Here is a 25,776-nt window from a genome sequence, read left to right on the forward strand (position 1 = left end):
TTTTACTATAACATTATGTATGAATCCCAGATTGTTGGTTATATACTTGTCTAATGTAGAGATGCCAACCATTCCAGATTTTATTGAATTATTACACATTTTTAATAAAGGATACATGAAAAACATTCCAAATTTTATTGACAGAATTCTTTAAAATCAGAGTGGGGATTGTAAAAATTTGAAAAGACTTTTTCTATGTCAGTGCAGGAATAGAGAAGTGTACTTCTGCATTGAAATGATGGACTATTACATAGAAGGTAGTTTTTCAACATAACATAGAGAACATAATTGCATGAACCTAGTTTGTTAGACCAGTGGGTGAAAAAGGAAGAAGAAATGATGAAATGCAGACACTTCATTGAAGAAAAACTAGTTAGAAAATAGAAAATCTTCAAATGACTTCTCCTAAACAACTCAAAAGAACAAATTTTACAGAAGTCATCCTGAATTCAAGACCTTTAACATTTGTTCAAAAGATTCCATCATCAGATATGATTACCATTACTAAAATTAGACAAAAACAAATACTTGACCAGTAAATGATTTGACATATGTCATCCTGACAGTGGAGGCTTCAAGTTTGTACAACTAATAATGATCTACTATCAAATATGGCTGCTGTACCTTGAAACAACTTTATCAAGTATGGTCACCATTACTAAAATTAGAAATGTAAAGGATTTTTCAAAATCAACTCAATTTGACCACATGTAACAGAAAATGTCCTGGCATTGAGTGCTTTCAGATTTGTACAAAAAATGCCTCTGAGCCATTAATCATTGACAAGTATTTAAATAACTTTATTCTAAAAACAACCAGACAGAATTCGACCAACTTTGACACTACATGTCCTGGCATAGAGACCTTTCAGTATTAAATAATGCTTAATCTGCCATGGATATGGATAAAGGTACAAAAATTGGAGAAACTTTATAATATTTTCATAATAGATGCAGTTGATAACAGAAAGCAGCCTACTGATTCAAATTTCTTGACCAACTGCTGGCATTTGGCTGTTAAGCAGATATTAACCAAGTTAGTGATCTCATGCTCACTTGGGCCTCTTGTTGGCACTGGGTATACAGGGCAGGTTAATAGAATATCTGAATCAGAATAGGTTGTCAGAGACGGGGGAATGCATATATGAAAGAAACCAGGAAGACTCCAAAGGGTACAGATTAAATTCTATTATTTTCAGATCTGTTTACTTCTATGATTTCACCATATTTTCTTTTGACAGTGTTACAAAAATACAAGCTATGGTTTTTTTTAAAATCATTTTTACAGGCTGAGTCTTTATTCTGAAAGATTTACATACCAGAGTTGTATTCATTTATTAGGCTTTTCTACCTGATTACTGAATTGGTTGAAAATTACATATATTAAATTCAGGCATCTGTAGGATAACGACTGAGGTTAAGCCTACACATATGATGCAGTCATAAACTGCTGACAAGTATTTTTAAAAATGCAATAGGATTTATAGTCACTCTGAGTAACAAGATGAGATGTTCTTGCTGAGTAACAGATGAGATGTTCTTGTGACCATCCTTAAGTTAGTGTATGCTAATAATGATTATTATAAAGATTGGGCTTGGGTGGCTGGGGGTGGGTGGGGGCAACAACTGATTAGAGGATCATCCATGTTAGAAATAGCCACATGAATATTTTGTAAGTTTCTTGACAAACTGTCATTGTTGGCCCAGTCCAGCTTCCAGTTTTACAAAGACAAGCTATGGATGGATAGCTAAACTTACAGACAGATTTTGGTGAACTACTGATAAACATCTGTCATGGTGAACATGTCTGTATTATGTTCTTTGACAGCACAGTGGTTGTAACAGATTGTTTTGTTGTTGTTGCTGTTAAATATCTTAAAAATAAGACTTTCTAATCACAGTCAACAATCAAGTGTCAGTCAGTATTAATTTCCTCGTAAAATCTTTTAAAATATCATCACTGAAAAGAAAATTCATAAATGTGTCGTATATTGTTATTATACCTGTTTAGTATCAAACTATGACACATTGATAATACTTTGTTCTGATGTTGTTTAATGGAATTGCATAACAGGATGCATACAGTTGTACTTCTGAGTCAAAACACTATATGAATGAACAGTATTCGTGGTTTATTGAACCAAATCAGGCAGTGAAAAAAGGGATTTGTTTTAAGAGGCCATCAGGGGCCAAAAAAGGCCCTGATCCTGATGAGAAAGGGCACCATCACTGAAATATTTTGTTGGAGGGATAAACCTGTCCATAAATGATGGGCCCAGACATCATTCCTAATCACCATGGAAAAGCCCTGTAAGTAGATTCTTAAATTCATGATCGTCTCATTTTACTTAAAGTTATTCATTAATTCTACTTATTTGATTGCCGAGGCTTGAAAAGAATACATCTTGTTCATTTCATACTTTATTTAGCATATAATTACTGTATTATTTACATTGATATACTTATTTCATAATTCTTTTATGAATAACATGTATAACGACATCAGATGACATCATAATGTCATTCAAAGTAAAGGGTGTAATGCTCAAGGCCACCTGAATGTAAAGTCATTTCAGTGGTTTCATAAAATAAAATCCATTTTTTTAAATGTGGTAAATGGAATTTTAGATGTGTGCTTGTTTGCAGTGAAATGTATTAAACTTGTATAAAAATATCAATCTTTAGCTGTCTAATTCTCAATCGACTTGTTTCATAATTTTCGTTTGAAATGAGCACTCATGTAAGATCCTCTCTGTAGTAACTGAGCACTATTAACAATAACAGTGTCAGTACACCTTCTAGCTCAAAGTACCATCTCTACTTTCCCAAATTTGTGCAATGTTCAGCAGGGACATGAAATAACCCATATCAGTCTGGTTAGTAATTTTCCAGGTGGAATGCCCGTGCAAAGAATCACTATCCTACATCACACATGATTGTTATCCAAGCTTACTGATGGCAAAGTTTCTTCAATACCTTTGCACATTTTCAGTACATCGTCACATGATATCATGTGTGCTGTGGTTTTTATATATATAAATTCTGCTTTGGTGGCAGATTGATATAGTGATCACTGTGGCATACATGTTTATGTCCATCCATCTGTTTATACATTACTAACCTTACTACACCCTACTGGTATATTAAATTCAATGTTAAAGGTATTACTTCGATAAATAAAAGACAGATGCAACAAAAAGGGAGTATCCTGTTTTCTTTTGTATTTAACTTGGTAACTGTAGTTATCTGTGTTTTAAACAAATTGCAGAGTTGATGCTGAATTTCTCGACATCCAAAATATCGGTGGATACTGTGCCCATGTAATTCTTTACTGTACCAGTAAGTCATCATGTTGTTTAGAATGCACATTTTTTTTACATGGGAATATCAGAAAAATAATCAACCATTTGTACAAGTATGTGTTATATAAGAAAATCCTTCTCTCAGGTTCCTAATTCATGGGCAGGAAATTGGTCAAATTTTGTATGTTCCCACAAATTATTATCCCACGGGTGGAATTTTCCAATCCATACTGCCACATGTGATAGATACTAGTATGATTGACAGGCGAGTCTTTAATGGTCAAAGGTAAGGGGGGTGAGGACTGCTTAAAGGGTGTAGCCTCCAATAAATACATAAGAGGCATCTTAGCTTGTCCTTTCTACGAGTAAAATGGTAGTAATTTCTCCAGGATTTTCAGGATGGCATTTTGGTAAGGGAGGATTTTTAATTTTTAAGGTGAAGAGTATTTTTTATGAGAAGTGTATCTCTGTATAGACCCTTACAAGTATGTTCCAAGAAATATGTGTGATAAGTAAGTTTTAATGAATCAACATTAAACTTTGCAATTATCTTCATTATCTGCAAAGTGGCAGCAGTTTTGTGTTAATACAAAGGCACTACATTGTATGCATCATTATTTCACATTACATCAGAGACATTACTACAGAGTAGTGAAACTGTATGTCCACCCAGTGAGGTTGCTAAATGCTAAGATAATTTAATTCTGTGTGAAGCCACTGTTTAGTTATGGCAGTTGATCTGATAATCAGGTGCTTACATGCACAGATTGCATGCTTGCATTTTCTTAAATTTAGGGGTATTCATACAATCACCTGTCCTAGAGAAAACATTGTTATAGAATGGGTTTTAAAACAAGTTGTACCTTGCAAACAACCGCCCCAGATATAATGTTTTGATACACTCTACTGATGTTATTCTCATAGGTAATTAATGTTTACCATTCACCATTCAAATTGAAATAACTTGTCATGTTGTCTTTGCAGGCATACAAGAAGAGTCGCTGGGAACTTGATGTATCAGGAGAAAAACTAGGTACTCCCTAAGATACATTGGTTTTTGTTTTCTGCATGAAAAACGGATGATCCATATGCCCCAGAGCTTTTTCCAAGGAATAAAGAAGAAACAGATAATACTTAAAAGAAAACACACACACACACACTTTGCATCCACTTTTTATTAAAGGATTATTTTGTATTATGATTGTCACAGTGGCCATCTTGAAGATCTTGTTATTGCTACTCCTACTAAATGGAAAATTATATTGTCGTGGAGTTTTCACCAAATGACTTTTTATGATGTCCTAAATGAAAAAGGTGCTAATCTGAAGTTCAATTTGCTTTGAAAATAGTCATCGTGAGAATCTTGTTATTGTTACTCCTTTGTACAGAAAGTCATAATGACATGGGTTTTCACCAGAAGACTTATAGTAGCTAGTTGACACTAAATGAAAATGGTTCCACTCAGATACCCAAAGTAGCCACCACAGTTGCTGTAGTGAAAATCATTATTGCTTCTTCTCCTGAAAGGATGGTCATATCAGCATCGGGTTTTCACCAGAAGATTTCTCATAATGTCAAGTTGGTTCTAAATGAAATGGTGCCATGGTGCCAGTCTGACGTCCAAAATTGCTGCCATGACAGCCATCTTGTTATTGCTACTTCTTTACTAAACAGAAAGTCATATCAGCTATGGGGTTTTCACTAATAGATTTGTTATGATATTTTGTTGGCCCCCAAAAAAACTGGTGCCAATATGACATTCAGTATGGCCACTTGAAAATCTTGTTAATACTACTCCTCCAGAATTGATGGTCATATTAATATAAGGTTTTCAACAAAGACTTCTTAAAATACTTTGTTTGACCTAAATGATAATGATGCCTAACAGGCATCCAGTACGGCTGCCACTGTGGATATACTGAAAATCTTGAAACTTATTCTCCTGAATGGATGTGCATATTGGAATGGGGCTGTCGTTGAAAATCTTCTGATGGCGTCTGGTTTTGTCCTAAAATAAAATGGTGGCAATCTTGCTGTCAATATGGCTGCCAGAGCAGCTAATTTGAAACTTTTCACTCAAGACCATCAGAGATGTATATCAACTCTCAGCAGTTAAAAAGAGGAAATGGTCTTATCTTGTTCCTGGAAATTATTTTTGGAGAGTAGTGTCAGACCCTTTGAGGGACTCTTGTTCATTCCTGTTCTGCAGTTTTCTTCACCATGGGAAGGTTTTAATCCCACAAAATTGAGCCACTGTGAGCACTTACCGTGCAGTGAAATGTGTGTGATTCCAAAAATGACTTCATTATATCTGAATATTGTTGATAGATGATATTGAGACAGAAATAACTGTGTAATCATTGTAACCATTTTATTGATCTATCTAAGCAGAAATAACGGTGTAATCATTGTAACCATTTTATTGATCTATCTAAGCAGAAATAACGGTGTAATCATTGTAACCATTTTATTGATCTATCTAAGCAGAAATAACGGTGTAATCATTGTAACCATTTTATTGATCTATCTAAGCAGAAGTAGAGCTTATGTTGTAAGAACTGTTTGTACTGTCAACCTAAGCAATAGAATTCTGGAAAATTTCTTAAATGCCCATCATTTCAGACAAACTGGATGGTTTGGTACATGGGAACAAGAGGAAAGCCCATTCTCCTCAATCAATGGATGACTTTCTTCAGCTGACAGATGACTATTACACTAGAACATCCCAGCCAGGAAAGAAGAGGGTAAGGTTTAAAACCAAGAAATGTAGTCATCCATGGGATATTCAGCTTTTCAGTGTACAGCGTGAATCAACAAAGATAGCATAGACCTAGAATCAGAGTCTATGCAGTTTCCTTGAAATCAATAGTAGAACAAACAAAATAGATATTGAATACACCTGTAGCTCTGTGTTTGAGCCATTTCCAAGAAATCATCGCTAGAACCATGTAGACCCATGTCCCACTGCTGCATCATATGATGACAGTTATCTTAAGGATGTCGGTTATTTTTTTTAAATAGCAGCTTGAAAGGAACTGGTTGTTTTATGATGTCAGTGATATGACGTAACTATTTACCTAAGTGAATTGTAGCGCTGTCAGCTCTGGGAGGGATTGGATGTACTACAACATGGTTGCCACTCCCTTATTAAATAATGACTAGAAAAATGGCTTTACAGTTTAAGTAGTCACAGAAGACTTAATTAGAATGGTTATACAGTTTCAATAGTCACAACAGATTTAATTAGAATATAGACAGAAAGAACAGCTTTCCGCCATCAGTATCTGCTTTTTTTATTATCTAGGTTCGCTGGGCAGATATTGAGGAGAGAAAGGAACAGATAAGACGTAGAGAGCTGGGATTTGTTGTTGGTCAAACACAGAGGGATTGGGAACGGATTACAGATGACTCTTATGCAGACAGACAGCTGAACAGAACAAAATATTTTTAAGTTTTTAACAATAAAGGTATATGCTTACTTTTTATGTTGTTTTGTCTTGTTAAGTAAGATTTCAAGGTTGAGAATGCATTTACTGAAAATGAAAGAAAGGTAAGGTTGGAGGTAAGTTTTATATTTGTTCATTATCATTTTTGTAAAATTAATTATTGTATTATTTGGCAATTGTTACGTCTTTATTGTTTTAATCCTCAAAAGTGTTATCTGTATGTGTGTTCCAATGAGAAGAGCTTCATAATGATGTTGTGCATAATATAACAAAATTGTTTTTAAATTCCAGCATAAAACTAAACAATACTGCCCAATAAGAATTACTACGTCAACAATTTGTGTATTACTTTTCATGCAGAGTTACATGGAAATGTTTTTTGCTGTTTTATTGTACCCTTAAACCTTAATTTTACTCCCAATTTCTTAAAGTAACAACATATTACAACAACTAGGATATGGTGGATCTTGGAAAGGTGGGAGGTTAGTACTGAACCAGTCAGCCAATGTTTTTGCCACTTCTGGTTGACATAGGAGTAGATTAATTCTATTGGGTTTAATTACTCACCAGGATATTCTCCATGTCTAGAGACTGATAAACCATTGTCAAAAATGTATCAAATATTTTCAGGAAATATTTCATTTGACGACTTTTTTTTTGTGCATTATTTACTTATGAATAGTAGTCCAGGTTGTAACATAATATTTCCCCTACATCAGTGCAGTCCGAAATGGTTGCCTCCCTTACATTATCTTACTGATGGTTGGCTTGAATGCATGTTTTCAGGTAAGTGAATTCAAATATGTGGATTCCAGATTTTGTTGGTATTTTGTCACTCTTGAAATTGATATAATGACTCACTTGTTGAGTAAACCTATGCAGTTATGACACCCTTTGTGATCTGATAGAATTTCTTGTACCGAGGTAGTGTTTTGTTTGAAGAATCTCATTCATTTACAAATATATTGATATCTTTCTACATAAAAACCAAGAAATCTTTGATATAGTGAATACCTGCTTATACGAAATGGTTTGGTATAAAGATCTGAAAGTTTTAATTGTAACACAGGACAACTATAAGTCAATACCAGCCTGTTATGTGTATGTAAAGCTCGTATCTTGAATATTTTCTTTTATTAAATCATCTGTGTCATTCACATTGTTGAAATAAACAAAAAGTGTCACATGTGTTCACTTTGTCTTGTTATAGGATTGGGGTAGATGGGTACTGGTGTTGGGCAGGATAATAAAAACAATTTTTAATGTCATGTAAGACTCTTCGAATCTGTGCCCAAACAGAACTTTATGAATAAGATCATGTTGCTATCAATCACACACAGACAATTACCTGCTAATACAAATTCATGAGCATGGATATTCATTATCTGTTTAGGTACAACATTCTCCAAAACCACTGAGATTATCAGTGGGACTTTGGAAGGAAAGAGTGCAGGTGTAATTGCTCAGATGAGCACAGGCAGTATTTTCAGCAGTAGTCCAGTTTTTTTATGAATCGTTTGAATGGAATAGCTAGCTATTGATGGCATAAGAGGGAATATTCACTTTCCTTGACATGCCTATTTGAGGAGATAATTTAAAAATAGGTCGCACATGAAGAATATGATTTTTACAGTTCACCAATTCTTCCTTTCATCAGACAGAACAAAGACTGTCCAAAATTGCATTTGGGAATGGAATATTTTTTTAAATTTGCAATCATTGACGAATGACTTTTTATCAATATTGCCTATGGACCCTAAATTTAAAATGTATATCACAGATTAATCATTACATAATCATTTGTTCACAGATTTATTTGTCATTTCTGATAATAATTAGGTGACCTTCACTATATTACATAAACTTGTATCTTTATTGTATAGATATTTCTTATCCACTTTCAGCAAAATCTTTGATTATAGACTCAAAATTACTGTCAGTGTATGTATACACATTTTTGTAAGAAAATAATGAATGGTATGGACATTCATATTTAAATGAATCATTAAGGATCATAGTCTGCCATTTTACATATTCATGAAACTTGCACATTGTGTTTTAGCTTCAGTGCAAATATGTGTTAAATAATCATTGGGAAGCAGTAATTAAACTGTGGGTTGAGACAATTATACCACTCTTGATTTTAACATTGTTTTGTTCTCCCACCATAATGAATAAAATATTGTATTAACTTTCTCATCACTGGGTTCCGTGCCCATAATATCAGTGTTGCAGTGGTTGGGAGTAGAGTAAAAGTGGGATTGGAACTCTTTCAGAGTCTATGTCAGGACTATGTACTTTTTCTTTTGAAAGAAGAGTGTGGTGATTTTGGAACATAATCCATTGTTATTGAGCTTGCATTAGATGGTAGAGCCATAGAGATACGATTCTTCTGCCAGAATTGTTGTAAATTTAAGATTTTGTGTAGAAGTTTGTTCCTCAGTTTTTGACAGTCACATTTTGGGATACAACAAAACATGGTTTGTGCCAAGACAGTATTTTTTGTAGAATTGTTTGAATTTAGCATTTTGCCAAATATCTAGAAGGATTCTAAAACTGTTTTAATCAACCAGGAAGCATGAAGGAAAATATGTGAAATACAGTTCTCTCTCATTATAATGCTATGTAAACTATATATATCAACTTATAATGAGACCACTTAAAAGTGAAGTACATAGACCTTATAATGACACCACCAAATAGTGACGTACATAGACCTTATAATGACACCACCCAATAGTGAAGTACATAGACCTTATAATGAGAGCATATAATAGTGAAGTACATTATACATATAATTTTTCTACCACATTTAAATGGCATAGGTCCACAACAATATCCACCTTCTACTTGGAACTGTGTTTTAATAAATGACCTTGTTATGAGAGAAAGCTGTATATGCCACCTGCATGATTTTTGCCCCATCTATCAAGCACTTTCTTTGTGTAGGTAAATGTAACACACAGAATGGAGCACCATTTACAAGGCATGCCTGGGGTGGGGGGATATTACAGCATGTATAACTGTACTTTGTTTAGCTGCATATATTCCTTGACATTTATGGGGGAAAATGTTGATGTTTTGTTTTGGAACTTCCTCAACTTTTTATAAAGATAAAAAGAAACCTATGGCATAGAATGCATGTGAATTTCATCTTTACAAAATCATTGTGGACATTTTATTTTAAATTCCATGATCGTGAACTTCAGGTGATTAATATTACACTGATAGCATGCTGGCATTAATTTTTGTTGTCTCTTAGTTACAGTGCCTGATCTAGGAACAGATTGATACAAAAAATTCAGAGAAGAACCCAATAGTCTTACCCATTCTTGATGTTCATCCAGCTGCAAACAATTTAAGACAGATCAGAGTAACTGCAATTAGAATAAAATTAGAATAAAATCAATACTGGTACAAGGTTATGTTCTGTTGACTTTCAAATTACCAAACAGGTTACAGTTTTTACATTTATGAAAGTGAATAATGCTGTCTGGTACATATTGTTTCTCACAGCTCCCTACAAAATGCAACGCTTTATTGGATAGGTTACTAAAAATGGGACCTGGAATTCCAAAGGTCACCTAAATAGGAACCATTGTCAGTACCTGTCAGTTCTTAATCAGATTGCAGTAACTGTTCACTTGAAATCCAACAAACAGCATAGGCCTTGATCTGCCAGGGTATTATATTATTTGTAGAGTTGCTGCATGAATCTATCTACTGACAGAAAATCATATTCAACTTGGATGCATGCAAATTTGGGGAATTGATAAAGCCTCAAGTCAGCTGAAATCAAAGTCAGCAGCTGTTTTATGATATGACAGTTTTGTAGTTGTCCTTTGCCTTGTTGGGAATAAGAGAGCTCTTGATAAAAAAAATTAACAATTTAAAAAGCAAAGAAGTGATGCAAAGGGTGTGCTTTTCAGCTAATTAGGTAAATAATTATTTAAATTTTTAGTAATATCAGTATATTTTTTGAAAAAAGATAATTTTACTTTATCCATGTTAATTGTAGTTTTAAAAACTGCAAATATGGATTGCTGAAAGGGGGAGGTAGATGGAAAATACTTTCCGTCAGTGCTTAATAATACATTATGCACACTCAAGCCAACTTGCATGCTCTAACTCAGTACACAGGCAAGATGTCTGGTGAGTTGTCAGAATCTTGTAACACTCTCACTTGTGCATGCGAGGTTGCAATAACGTTTTAGTTAAGACAACAAGTGGCAATTTAACCAATCAGAATAATGCAGACTTTTGAAATCATGATTAAAATGAGTTGGGATCCGTGCAGTCAGATGCAAGGTCTACATTTGGAAATAAGATGTATCTTGAAATTTGCATTGATAAAGTCAAAAAAATGTGAAGGTTTAGGATTGGAAGGTTATAAATAAAATATTCCTGTATACTTTATGTCCTGTTGGTTGTAACATTTCAGTTATTAATAAGGGAGGCACTCGGATTTTATTTGTCCTTTCTGTTATATAAATTTCTGTTATCTAAATCTCATCTGTAAGTAACTGAATGCATCATTTTTTTTAAAAATGATAATCTCAGTATTTTATGATAAGACTAAGCCTTGGATGATGAGTGATTAATAGATACACATTGTGTCACATGGTATCCACAACTGTTGCTGTACAAAAAAATATTTCCAGTCTGGTTCTGCTATATATATACTGTATATACTTGTGTGTAAGTCCCATCCATCTGTACAATTCCAATCCAACTGCAAACAAAATAGATCCTGATTAGTTTGTACATAATGTGTGGGCAGATCAAGATCAGTATTGTTTGTTCCACTGATTTTGCCTAATAGACTCCATAGATAGATTTGTTGGTGCATTATTCACTGACAGATCTTGATCAGTGCAATTGGATCTGATAGTCTGCATGGTATTTATAAATGAAAGATATGACCACAAAAAATCATTTTCCCTTATACATTGTACCACCTGAAGTGTGTGGGTCTAAAAATTGTATACAACCTATAACATGCTTCTTGAATTTTATGGTGTATGTAGCAGAGAAACTTGTCTTACTCTCTGTCTCTCCACTTGATGACAGTGAAATGTCAAAAGAAATAGCTCACCCCACCTCCCTTTGCTATATTGGGAATCCTAAATAAAATTGATAATATTGTGATAAAGACATTATTCCTCTTGACAAAGTCTTCCTTTTTTATAGTTCTTATACTGAAATTTGTGGGAAAAACATGAGAAAGATAAACAATCAGAAAGTAAGAATTATAAGGTGCAAGCATCTTAAGATTTCCTTGCATGATCAGTCTTCACTTTTACCATCTATTACAGCCTCATCAAGCCCAAATGGTTTCCATAATTGAGATTATTTATACTTAAGTAATAATATTTATATGATATGGCAGGCCTACACAAACCTTGCTGGTGGGAAGGTTGATTATTCTGACCTTTATTCCACTTGATTTATAAACATGGTTTTATGATCCTTATCATGTAGTTCTCCCACCATAAAGCAGTATTTCAGCTTTTCATGTTGTGTTCATGCAGATAGAGACTGAATATAGATGCATGTGCTGTACATGCCCATATAAAAGATATCTTTGAACCAACAGAGAAATGTTCGAGATAAAATTTCCAACTGTGAAATAGCCTCTATTTATCATCATGTGTGTGTGTGTGTGTGTGTGTGTGTATATATATATATATATATATATATATATATATATATATATATTACTATACTAAACTTACACCAAAAAACAAGGCATATCTTGAGTAACGTTTTGCTGTTGAGTTAAATGAACTTTTGCACATTTAGCTTTTGCCTAAATTTGTTAAAACATTTTATGCACATGTAAGTCACTCTGATTTTAGTTAATAGAAATTGCTTACATAGTTTAAGGTTAATGCTTTTTTTTTAAATTATGGCCAAATTTTCAGAGTTCTAGAATAAATGACAAGGAAATCAAAATTAGAAACCAACTTACATGATGCCTCATGGAAAGGAAGCACAGTTTAGGGAATGAAGGGCCCAAATTAAGGGAAAAGGGAATAAGGTAATATAGGCTGCTAAAAAAAGAGGACAAGTAAGAGCAACATATAAGGAATAGTGTACAGGGATAATGGGTTATAAATACATCCTTGATGATTTAAAAATTTGTGTTCCAAATTTTTTTGTCAAATAGGTAGACTCACTCATCAGTATTTGCATCATTGATTTGATGCTTGCTCTCAACACTATTATCATCCGAGAGATCCTATTGGGTGATCTGTAATTGCAGATTTTAATTTAAACTGTTTGTGCTTTGGCTCTGACCTAAACCTGAGTATGTGTGTATGTATGTATTGGAAATCTTTGATGAGAAATAGCTGTACTGGTATGTTTAAGATTGAAGCAAGCAGTTGTAAGATCAGAGAAATGGGCTTTTTCCTCCTGTTGATGTTTCACACAGTGTTGAGAGATGCAAAACATCCAAGATTAGAAGAAGAGGGTGGTTATGCCTGATCCAGACTGTCTGCCATCTAGGTTTGAGAATCATGGGATATTTTTTGGTTTAAACTATCAAGATTACATGTCTGTGCTTAAAATAAAGCTGAAACAGTAAATATGATTTTTATCATGTTGAAATATATAATGCTTGCTAAGTGAAAAAAAGAATATTTCTTTTTTCCACAGTTTGCCTGCTTGAAAAACTAATGTAAACCATAATAACATTTATAATTAAGCTCATTAATGTCATTTGATAAAAAGGCATTTCACAGAATTTTGTTTTTGAATCCTCTGACATACATGAATTAGAACTTGACTGGTTCTGTGTCTTTTCCTTCTAATACATCTGCCACCCATTCTGTGTTATACTTGTGACAGGAGGTTGAGCCTGGTAGTCAATTGTGGATTTGCTATTCAAACTGAGAAGTAATAAAGCAGATTTATGCACAACAAGCTAATTCAAGATCCAAACAAACTATTAGTTTGCCAGATAAGCACTTGGCAGATATTATCAAGATACTGAGGCACAGGCTAGGGATTGAAATGATAGTCTTAAAAGCTGGTTAATTTGACTCCAGGCGGCAGACCATTTGTGGTTCTGATCAGAATTGAGGTGGAGATAATATAGAAGGAAAAAAAATGATAGTTTATGTAACCTTTTTAATACAGTGATACTGGACTAAAAGTATGACTAACATATTGGTCCTGCAGCATACACTGTTTCTACTGGGATTAGCCCAAGGACCAGTTCTGTAGATGCACTGAAAATTGGGGGACAGGTATCTTTGGATAAGGCTTTCTTGAGTAAACGTTTGCATAAATTTTATCACTGTAAAAGATGGGAGTGGGCTATTATCAAGCTTGGATGTATCATCAGAAAAATATATTTAAGATGACACACAGTTTGTGTCTTGCCTACATTAGCAGATGGCTAGATACAAGTACTGTCTTTCAAGCAGCTAATCAAGAATGTTAAGACTGTTAATGTTTAATAATGTGTACATTATAATTCTAGCATTTGTGGGGTAGATCAGACATAAAGTAATCAGCAGAACTCTCCCTCCCCCTTTTCCATAATTATAAGGTTATCAACATCATGAGACATTTACAGTTATATACATGTATGTGGTACAGTTTTGTTGTCAGTTTTTATTCTGTGGCAAATTGCATGGACCACTTGTTGAAAATATAGTTGTCAGTTACATCTTAGTTTTCTTAATTCAGTTTCTGAAAGCAAGTACTGACCAAATTTAAGGTCATCACTGTTTTCATTATTGTGTCCTCTTTTATTGTTTTTAATCTCAGAAGTTGATGAATGAAAATTTTAATTTTTTTAAATTTGTTACATTTGCTTTTATATGGCAAAGAAGTTTTTTGTTAGAAAATCATGATATACACCTGTTAGCCTTTTCTGACAGTGCTCCCAAACATTTTACTTTTTCTGCAGTATTTATATTTGTTGTCAGGTACAAAAAAATAGGTTGATAAATAGAAATCTATCACCTATACACAAATTGTTGTCTCCAGATTTAAGTTGAAGACCAACATTATGCTTTTCCATCTTGTACTGTAGTTGGACAAGAAAGTGAGAAACAGTGATGAAGACAAACATTCAGATAATCATTACTACCACTTGATTTTCTTTGTTAACCATATTACACATATTCCTTATAATACTGCCTTTTTTTGTGCTCCATTTTGTAGTTTGAGATGAACATATGATTTCATGGGGATAAAAGTTTCATGTAACTGGGGTCACACTCTTTACCCTAATTCTTTTCAGTATTATTACCATCTATACTCGCAGATAAGTGGTATCCAACTGCACAGACCCAGATCTGCAGTAGCATAATGTGCTAACAGGGCTGAGTCAATGCAGTTTGTTAGGACTATGCAGTAGAAATAATAGCAATAACTTAGACCCTAATCTACTGGCACATTATGTGATGACTGTCAAATCTAGTACATGGAAGGCAGTGTTGTCACTCGCATGTTTTGGGAGGGTGCTGTACCCTGCCCTCCCTAGGTGGCTCCCAGCCCTCTCTATGATATATCCTTGGGGGCTGACTTTTCTTGAATCTCCAGAGGTTTAATACATGGTAACTGGTAGCATTCAAAATGTTCATTTTGGGCAGCACTAACCTTGATTTTTCACTTAAGAGACAAAATGATATCTAAAAATGCAGCAGTGGTATGCATACAATTTATGGTAGAGATGGTATGCATACATTTCAATTTATGGTAGAGATGATATGCTTACATTTCAGTTTATGGTAGAGATGATATGCATACATTTCAATTTATGGTAGAGATGATATGCATACATATACAATTTATGGTAGAGATGGTGACCATAATAGAGACTTTACTGCCCCTAAGTTGCACTTACAAGCAACCTGCATAATGCTTTGCACACTTAGTGATATAATGGCAACACAGGTAGCTAAGATGAACTATGGTAAATCTTAGAGCTGATAGCTTGCCAGAGATTAGGACTGTTTATAGATAAGACTTGACAAGTTCACCATAAGGCAATATAAACAAATTAACATAGTGTGATTTTCTTTTTATGGGTATTATTTTCATATTTTGCAGTTGCACTTCATTTTTATGTGGTAGATATACCCATGACATTTATCAGAATGACTTTAATTATATATAGTAAATATACCTGAGATATTTATCATGACTTTAATTAGATGTAGCATATATACCTGTGACATTTATCAGAAGGACTTTAATTATATATAGTAAATATCCTTTAGATATTTATCATGACTTTAAATACATATAGTAGATATACCTGTGACATTTATCAGAAGCACTTTAATTATATATAGTGGATATGCCTGTGACATTTATCATGACTTTAATTACATATAGTAGATATACCTGTGACATTTATGAAAAGGACTTTATGTATATACACCTATGACATTTGTCAGAAGGAATTTAATTAAATATAGTAGATATACCTGTGACATTTATCAGAAGGACTTTAATTATATATAGTAGATATACCTGAGATATTTATCATGACTTTAAATACATATTGTACATATACCTGTGACATTTATCAGAAGGACTTTAATTATATAAAGTAGATATACCTGAGATATTTATCATGACTTTAATTACATGTAGCATATATACCTGTGACATTTATCAGAAGGACTTTAATTATATAGTAGATATGCCTGTGACATTTATCATGACTTTAATTACATATAGTAGATATACCTGTGACATTTATGAAAAGGACTTTATGTATATACACATGTGACATTTGTCTTCAGGATTTTAATTAAATATAGTAGATATTCCTGTGACATTTATCAGGAGGACAATTATATTGATTAATTAAACTTGTAGTTGGCAGAAAATATTTTCTTAGTACTATAGCAACCATGCAATGTACAAATTAATTAATATCTATACTACCCATCCAATAAATTCACATGATGTATTTAGTTGCATTTCTTCTTGAGATAGAATGAAGATTAAGTTACACCTGTGAAAGTAATCAAAATCAAGCCTGACATATTTCACCAGCATCAGCCTCATTAAGTCATCCATATGTATTGTACAAGATGCAATCTTTATTTTCCCCCAGTCCCCCATGATGTTAATTGAGATGCCCCCATCCCCTGTCTGTGTATACATCAGGCTGATTTCTTAGTCATTGCTAATCACCCTACACTATGTGTTGAGTGTCATTCACACTCTTAAATACTATCTTCTCTCCACAGTGTTTGAAAGAGCCCCTGATTTATGAGCCAGAGGAGAGCTTGTTTTATCTCATTACAGAGAAACAGGCAAATAATAAATTGTCAGTACTTGAATCAGGCTGTAGTTAATTGTAACTCCCATTTAACAAACATAAATCACCCCTGCAATAGACCAGACTCTGGTCTTTATTTGTTTTGTTCCTCATGCACCTGAGTGAGGATATTGTTCTCTTTACCTCATCCCTAAGGATTTGGGGGGGGGGGGGGGGGCTTAGTATGTAATGAAGGCAAAGAAAGCCCCAGGGGTCTTACAAATAATGATATTAAAAGTAAAATTTATAGTAATTTTTTGTGAAAGTGGTGTTTATATTAATACAGACCTCTTGTTCCCCAATTAGCTCCATTGCTACTAGCAGTTGCCTATCTTTGGTTTGATGAATACCTTATCAGTAACCCTTCACAGATTGCTTGACTGTAATTTTGATTTGTCTTTAATTAAACTGAAAGCATTGAAGCAGTTTGAGTTTTTACTGTGTAAAAGACTAAATTAGTGCTGTTCTGTTTTCTATTTGCAGTACATAAAACTTTCCTATTCACTTCTATTGTAGATCTGTGAATGCTGGTACTCTTCAGTAATTTTTATTTTGACATGTCATCTTCATGGCTCGTTTATGTACACATGTTTATGGGATACAAAATTATTGCAAGTTGTTTAGATTATGTACTGTTAGATTTGTTAAATTACGTGTATTACCCGATTCACTAAAGGAATGCATGAATTTTGTATAGGTCCTTATGAGCTACAGGAGGACCTTTTTCAGTTGTACCCATATCCTAAAATCACTTACTTAAAAATCATGTAGAAGTTGGAAAGTTTATTCACATATTTTTCAAATACTAAATGATCATTCCAGTCCCATCCGGAATCGTGTTAAAAAATAAATTGTACCTTCTTTTTAATACAGACTTATTTTGTAAAGTTTGTTTGAGAGGTTTGCTGTGATAGACATAGATTATTTTAGTCCCAAGGCTGAATGTGAAACTTTGGTTTAAAAAAGAGCTGAAATGAAACAATGCAGAAAACCATGTATGTGAATGCATATTATATTTGAAATTTTAATATGGAATGTTCTCTGACTCGATGGAACAAGGAAGTAACCTGCATTAAATGTTGAATTGCATGACCTAGCAATTGTATCAGCATTGAAGGAAAAATATACACACGATGGACAGAATATGAAATCAAGACAGAAGAATTTGATTTTCAAAATTTTGACATGTATATTTAGAAGTTCAATCTTGCTTCATACTGAATAGATCCAGGTCGTTTAATTCAGTGGCAGATGCAGATTGTTAGAAGTAATCAGTAGAATAGACAAGATAGATCCTGACCTGTCGATGCATTATGCAGTGGCCAGTCAGGGTCGGTTTGTTGTTTACAATTCGACTTACAAGCAAGAATAAATTGTAGTCATTGAAATGCCCATTCATTCATATATATATATATATATATATATATATATATATATAGTTGCAAACTATTTTATTATGTCCACACTTGAAAAAGTGAACAAGTATATTAATAACTTTCTCCATCTGTCCATTTATTTGTCCCTGTCTCTGCTTTTATTCTTCTTACAATGTACACAATGGGCAATGAGATCAAAACACTAAAAATAAGTCACTGGCTACCTGTGTGTGTGTGTGTGTGTGTGTGTGTGTGTGTGTGTGTGTGTGTGTGTGTATATATATATATATATATATATATATATATATAGTGAAGTACAACTGCAAGCAACATACACACAGGCCTGATGTTGCACAAATTGCTCGCAGATCAGGGTCTATGTTGTTTGCCCTACTGATGAGTCCTAACAGTCTGCATAGATCCAGATCTTCTGGTATATTATGCAGTGGCAGATCTGGCTCTTTGCAGTTGGCTTTTGAATCCATTTTGTTAGAATACATTGAGTACTTTCCTTATGTAAATATAAGTGTTGTAAAAGTTCCAGCCTGTGCCACAAAGGTGAGGGACTGTAAATACTTGCATAAAAGTCAGGTCCAGCTGCAGAAGAACATTGATCCAGATCTGCCATTGCATAATGTGTTATTTGTTTTACTGATTAGTCCCAAGAAACTACATAGTCCTATATCTTCAGGTGCATTGTGTGATGACAGATTTGGGTCTGTGCATTTTGCAGTTGGGTATGACTTATAAGCAAGTTTACACAGTGTCTTGTGAGTTTTTATGTTCTTACTTACCTTTGTACTGGTGATGTATTGTTATGCTGAGAATGCATTCCACATTAAGATGAAACGTGTCATTTTAAAAAGCTATTTTGATGAGTTTTAATGTGAAAATATCTCTCCAAATTTTCATTAATTATCTGTTACTGCAGTTTTTCAGAGATTTCAAACTATATAAATGTGAAGAAAATTATTTACAGAGACATGTTTTGATCAAGTCGTGGATGATTATGTCGTTTAGAATATATATCCAGCTATATATATATATATATATATATATATATATATATATATCCAAAAAAGGGATGGGTATGTGTGTAAAATGGGAAAGATTTTGAAATCTTTATTCTGCTTTGTTAAGCCAGAAAACTCCAGCAGGAACCTCAAGAGATAATTACCAGCCCCACTTGCCATATCTTCTCAATCAGTTATATATGAACAGTTAGTAAGAGAGAAAATGTGCATTCTTATTAGTAAATATTATAATGGTTGAAACCATTAAAAGTGTGACAGATTTTGAATGTGGTCCATTTAGTCTGATCTCATTTTCTTCAGAAAGAAGTTTTCTGTTTCCAAGCTTAATAGAAATCATTAAACTTTGCTTCCTTTTATAAAATGATAATTAAAATAGCTAAATGCTTGAATCACCCAACCCCACCCATGTATTTTCCTCATTCCTCGGGTACACATTTGATATCTGTATCTTTTAGCCAGATATTTTCCCCCACAATTTAAGGCACTTTATTATAAACGCCAAGCTCTTTCTTTTTCTGTTTTTTCAATGAAAGATTGTTTGGTGATTCTTATTGTTCTTTCAAATAGTCATTTTGTGTCTTGTGTACAGCTTGCAAATAATATAATTAGCATCTTCTTTGTGAGTATTTCCTCATAATGATTTATAAGCTTGTTGTAGTCATGATATCATTGGTGGGGTAAATTTTCATAGTATATCTTTTACACCAGTTATGTAGTCATCATATCATTGATAAGACAAGCTTCCATAGCCTTCCCATTACACCAGTTATGGGGTCATGATGTCAGTGGTATGACAAGCTTCAATAGAATCCCCTTTACACCATTTATTTGGTCATATTACCACAGCATCCCCTTTCCATGTCTCCCTTACATCAAGTACATGGTCATGATGACAGTGGTAAGGCAAGTTTCCATGTCTCCCCTACACCAATTATGTGGTCATGATGACAGTGGTAAGGCAAGTTTCCATGTCTCCCCTACACCAATTATGTGGTCATGATGACAGTGGTAAGGCAAGTTTCCATGTCTCCCCTACACCAATTATGTGGTCATGATATCAGTGGTAAGGCAAGTTTCCATAGCATCCATCCCCTTTACAGCAGTTATGTGGTCATGATATCATTGGTAAGGCAAGTTTCAATAGCATCCATCACCTGTACAGCAGTTATGTGGTCATGATAACAGTGGTAAGGCAGGTTTCCAGGGTATCCCCTTTACACCAGTTATATGGTCATGATATCATTGATAAGGCAAGTTTCCATGGTCTCCCCATTACACCAATTATTCGGTCATGACGACAGTGTTATAACAAGTTTCCAAAGTGTCCCTTTTTACACCAGTTATGTAGTCATGATATCAATAAGGGTTTCCATAGCCTACCCTTTACACCAATTATGTAACCATGATATCATTGGTATGACGGGCTTCAGTAACCTCCCCTTTACACAGCTTATGTGTCTTAATATTGGTGGTAAGACGTTTTTCCAAAGCCTCCCCTTTAAATTGTTTATACTCAAAAAGTATATTTTGCCGTTAACTATTTTGTTTGTATATTATTTCATGAGTTTGATATTGTGCAGTTTTATTCCAGAGAAGAACAGTGAATGTTGTAAACAGTTCATTTGTAAAATGGTATTAGTTTAGTTGTATTTGCATTTTTATATACAGTTCTACACAGATCGGGTGTCATAAAGTATAAAAAAGTGTCATGGTTTGAACAGCCTTAAAAAATGATTGATGTATGATGGGATGCTGTGAAAACTCCTTCAGTTTGTAGAAAAACTCTAAAATTTTACACTGATTCCTTTCATTTATCTTTGAGAATACAGAATGTTTGAGCTGTGCAAAATATATTGCATTTTAAGTTCAGTATTTTTGTAATTTCATGTCTTCACAAAATAATAGATGAATATATTAAATCAGATAAAATTGGATGACTCGAATGAAACACAACATGGGTAGTTCCCTTATGTATTAGTATCCCATTGCTGTAGTGGTGCAGATTGCAAAAAATTTTCATCTACTTATTGTACCTATTTATGCAGCAATAATCAAAGTAAGATATGGAGAAAGTTAAATTTCATTACCAAAATATTGCTTGAAAACTTTGAAGTCCTTGAAAAATAGCTTGGCTAGGCCATATGACTGAACCATGTGGTGAGTTCAGGTATCTGTCATTGTGAGACTCCGATTGCTGACAGAATGTAAACTGATATTTTAACTCAAGGTATTTGTGCACTATCTCAAAGCTTAATTCAGGAATCTGAGTGACATGCTTAAAATTGAAGTGTAGTTAAGAGTTACCATATATCATTGTTTACATAAATGTTTACATTTGTGCAGAATCCATACATGCCATCAGATCTGTGTAGGTGGTGTACCTGTGCATCAGATAAATGTTAAAGATTAAAATGGCTTAATTCCACTAGTCTTATGTTATCTTCAATAAACATGCTTCATTAAGAGTAGATTTAAGTTTTTCTCATCGTTCCTCCTATACTACTAAATTGTAATTGTCACATTACATATCTTTCTCATGTATCATTCCACATAATACACTTTAATTGCCCTAAAGTTTGTAGCAAGTGGCTTCTTCATTCTTAAGCTTGAAGTGAGATAAATTCCATTGGAAGTTTCTTTGATAAGACATTGTTAAGTTCAATTATTCCAATGTGTCCTGCATGCTTGTGTTATCTTGATTCTGTCAGGCCAGTACAGTGTCTGTTGCACTTGGAAGGTAATATTAGTCTACTACTGTATTTACTCACTTATAAGTCGGGTCAAACTGCAAACAGCAAAGATTCTGATATGCCCTAGCCTAATGTGCCTGCAGATCAGAGTATGTGCTGTTTATTCTGCTGATTATTCCTTACAGACTGCACAGACCCAGATCTGCCAGTGTTAATATGCAGCAGCAGATCTGGGTCTCTGCAGTTGGATTCGTCATATAAGCAAGTATATATGGTATATAATTTACCTCAAAGGACCACCAAGGAAAGGTTTATGAGGGTCATTGTGCAGTTTCTTTTCTATTACAGATGGGATAATCATTAAAGAAAGAAGGCATCCCATTGTGCTGTTTCTTTTCTATTACAGATGGGATAATCATTACAGAAAGAAGGCATCCCTTCTGTTCTTAATGGAATCTCCCTGTCTACTTGTAATGGCATCATGTTTTGTGAGATTGTGAAAATCTAAAATAAAAAGAAGAGGAAATATGACAGATAAACTGATTTGTGGAAAGAAACTGTCAAGAAGATTGGAGACACCACTGAAGGAATGTTGCATATTATGGGACATGATTCATTCTTCTCAAACTGCTTGATAGTGACATGTTTACATTATTATTGTAGTCTTACTGGTAGTTTTTCAGTTTTCTTTCTTACTTGAGGTAATTTCCAAGCATGTTGCATGCATATTCACCAGGTACAACAGATGGCCTGAATATAGTGGATACATATTACAATATAAATGGATGATCTCCCAGCATTTAATTTTTGTTTTAATGATGTATTGTGCTAGACATAAAGTACAGTATTACTTCATAAAAATATTGCATGTGAATATCTTGGTGTTTGTAATTAGGTAAGCTATTATTTCAGTATATGTATTTGAAATGTATGAAAAAATTTGCATTGAGCATAATTGTTTCAGAATGTTCTGTATGACACACATTGGTTCACAATTTTATCATTTTTACTATTTTAGATGCAGACTGAGGAATGCATATTTGTTTTACATTGTGACAGTAATTATACAGAATGGGAAAATCCAATTATATTTTGCTACTGGTATGAAGTGGTACCATATATACTCACTTATAAATATAACTGAAAATGCACAGACCCATAATGCTCTGGCAGATCTGGGTCTTTGCATTTTGTTAGGAGCAATCAGTGGAACAAACCACATAGACCCTGATCGGCAGGTGCATTGTGCTAATTTGTTTACAGATTGACTTATAAGCAAATATACACAGTAACTTGCCCCTGTAGAGTATCTAATTTGAACTATTTTTGGCAGACATTGTGCCTGTTTTGGAAGATAGTTATCAAGGTTCTTGAATCTGTTTTATGAATGGTCAAGTTCCGTCTGTGTATCACATGACTCTATATATTGCATTGATTTAAATCTGGATCTTTCGTTTATCTTTGGTCTTGTTGTTGTAGCTTTTATTCATGATGTAAACTAGGAAATGTTCATGTTTAGATTGGACCAGGATATTGGTAATGCTGTAAAATAAAAAAGTGCATGACTGTAAGAGATGAAAGCATTAGAGAATGCGGACACACAGAATATAGATCAGTGTAAAGGGGTATTTTATGCTAGAACCAAGATTTCACAGATGATCCATATGGTGCAAAAGTTAGGGAATTACATTAAATTAAAAATTAATTATACACCATACTAAAGCATAGTCATCATCAGTCTTCACTTTTCACTACTTGACATTTCTAATGTTCACATATTTCTTTTATAATGATCCATTGTATGTGTTTGTTTGCAAAATGTATTTGTTTACGTGTAAAAGGGAATATTATGCACTGTATGTGAAAATATATACAAGTTTATGTACGTATGAAAGGAGTAATGGGTTGTTAATTGGATGATTCTTATGATAGATGGACCTACATTACTAGCATTCATTACCAACTTCCTGTGCATTAAATTTAGCTCTTTTAAAAGTTACTTTCACATGTTTCCAAATGCAAGCTGGCAATTGTAAAATCGATGTAAATTCCCAGATTATAATGAGAGTTTTGAAATAAACTGTGGATTTTAATGTACAAACCTTGTTATTGAATAATTTGTTAATTTTTATTGTAAACAGTTATTGGAATATCGTTCCGCCTTTTCCATGACGCTATGGAAGATGAATATCACGGCTATTTCAGGGTGTAGAATGATTAGTACTGAAGATGCATGCATACAGGAAAAGAAATAGATTGAAAGGAGGTAGGTTTTATGAATAAATATGGTGTTATATCTACCTCTGTTCCACACATTTAGTTCTTTCATCACTTCCCCATACCTTATTTCATATAATTAATGTCTTTACAGTTTCAGGAATAGTTTCGTCAGTAATTTTTTGTCATGTCATCTGTTTTACACACAGATTTTTAGAGATGCACCTATCACACTTACTTCAAAGTTATATTTCAGTCCCATGTTTGGAATGAAATTCTCAAATCTTAGAAATATAAGTCTGTGAATGTTAATTATTGCATTTACAGTGAACAAGCATTGGTCACTTCACAAACACAGAACACTGGTTCTAGGCGGATGCAAACCCCATCCCCCACCCACACCCAAAAGAATAAATACCAAGCCAAATAAAGGAAAGAGTGGACTTAGTAAGACTGGCAATGCTAGATTTATCATCGTAAAATGGGTTACAGATGTTCTGACTGCTTCACTTGTAGTAAAATTATTATTTTATTTTGCAACGTAGTGGCATTTCATTGTATGAGGAATGCTTAAAAAGTTCTGAATATTAATTCGCAGTGCAAGAAAGATCTTTATTAGTAAATAAGACGTCAGTGCATCCCTGCAGAGTACTCGGCGTGCTCCTCTACTCCCTTTCTCAGTCTGATTATCCAGTTATTAAATGCAACTTTGTATGAACCTTTATATATATTTTCATACACTGGAAAATGCATTTTCAAGTGCATGGTGGTTTTCAAATCTTCTGCCTCTGAGCAATCTTTTATAAATGGGATTTAGCCAAAAATCAATTGAAGCTAAATTCAAGCTGTGTGGAGGATGTGGCAGAGCTTGGAATCTGGCTTCCTTCAGTAAGTCAATTACAGTGACCGATTTATGTGGTATAGTTGATGGATACATCAGGTACCAGTACACGGACGGGTCTTTTCGGTAATGTTCCACAACTTTTGGTAAAACTTTGAAGGCATACAAATGTCTATTGACACTAACCGAGTCAGGCTCACTTACATGGACGACCAGGTGGTTTGCATAGTAAAATAATGCATAAAAACTCACTTGACAGTCTGACTACAATGAAAGATTTGTGATTTCAACTTGTTTTCTCCTATCCAGATTTTATTTTCTCGAAAGCAAAGTTCGGAAAAGTATGTCATTAATACATCCCTGCTGCATAGCTTATTCATTCTTGGACTGAAATTACCTTCACCCTTAGGGTAAGAATTCATCCTCCAAAAGACTGAACTCCAAAAATTTATGAAAGTCGACCTTGAATGACTGACTCCTACACAGTTGTCCTCATCTATTTTCCATACGTAGCAATTAAGTGGTGCATATTACGTTCTTTTTTTTTTTTTTTTTTTAAAAAGTCGCTTTGCTTATT

At 33.8% G+C, this 25,776-nt stretch overlaps 1 protein-coding gene across 3 annotated transcripts in view; it reads left to right on the forward strand.

The window, feature by feature from the left end:
- Window positions 1-24,242, forward strand: part of LOC149805040 (uncharacterized) — a 123,074-nt gene extending 98,832 nt beyond the window's left edge. The window contains exons 17-20 of one of the 3 annotated variants that reach the window (XM_089946800.1): window positions 4,286-4,334; window positions 5,924-6,045; window positions 6,606-6,768; window positions 22,490-24,242. In XM_089946800.1, the coding sequence (XP_089802926.1) occupies window positions 4,286-4,334; window positions 5,924-6,045; window positions 6,606-6,752 (318 nt within the window). In that variant the 3' untranslated portion in view covers window positions 6,753-6,768; window positions 22,490-24,242. The remainder of the gene's footprint in view (window positions 1-4,285; window positions 4,335-5,923; window positions 6,046-6,605; window positions 6,769-22,489) is intronic. The other 2 variants (XM_089946792.1, XM_089946806.1) reach the window with 2 other exon arrangements.
- The last annotated feature ends 1,534 nt before the right edge of the window (window positions 24,243-25,776 follow it).

The sequence above is a fragment of the Sinohyriopsis cumingii genome, chromosome 2 (genome assembly GCF_028554795.1).
Source record: "Sinohyriopsis cumingii isolate HCF-2022 chromosome 2, ASM2855479v2, whole genome shotgun sequence".
NCBI lineage: Eukaryota > Metazoa > Mollusca > Bivalvia > Unionida > Unionidae > Sinohyriopsis > Sinohyriopsis cumingii.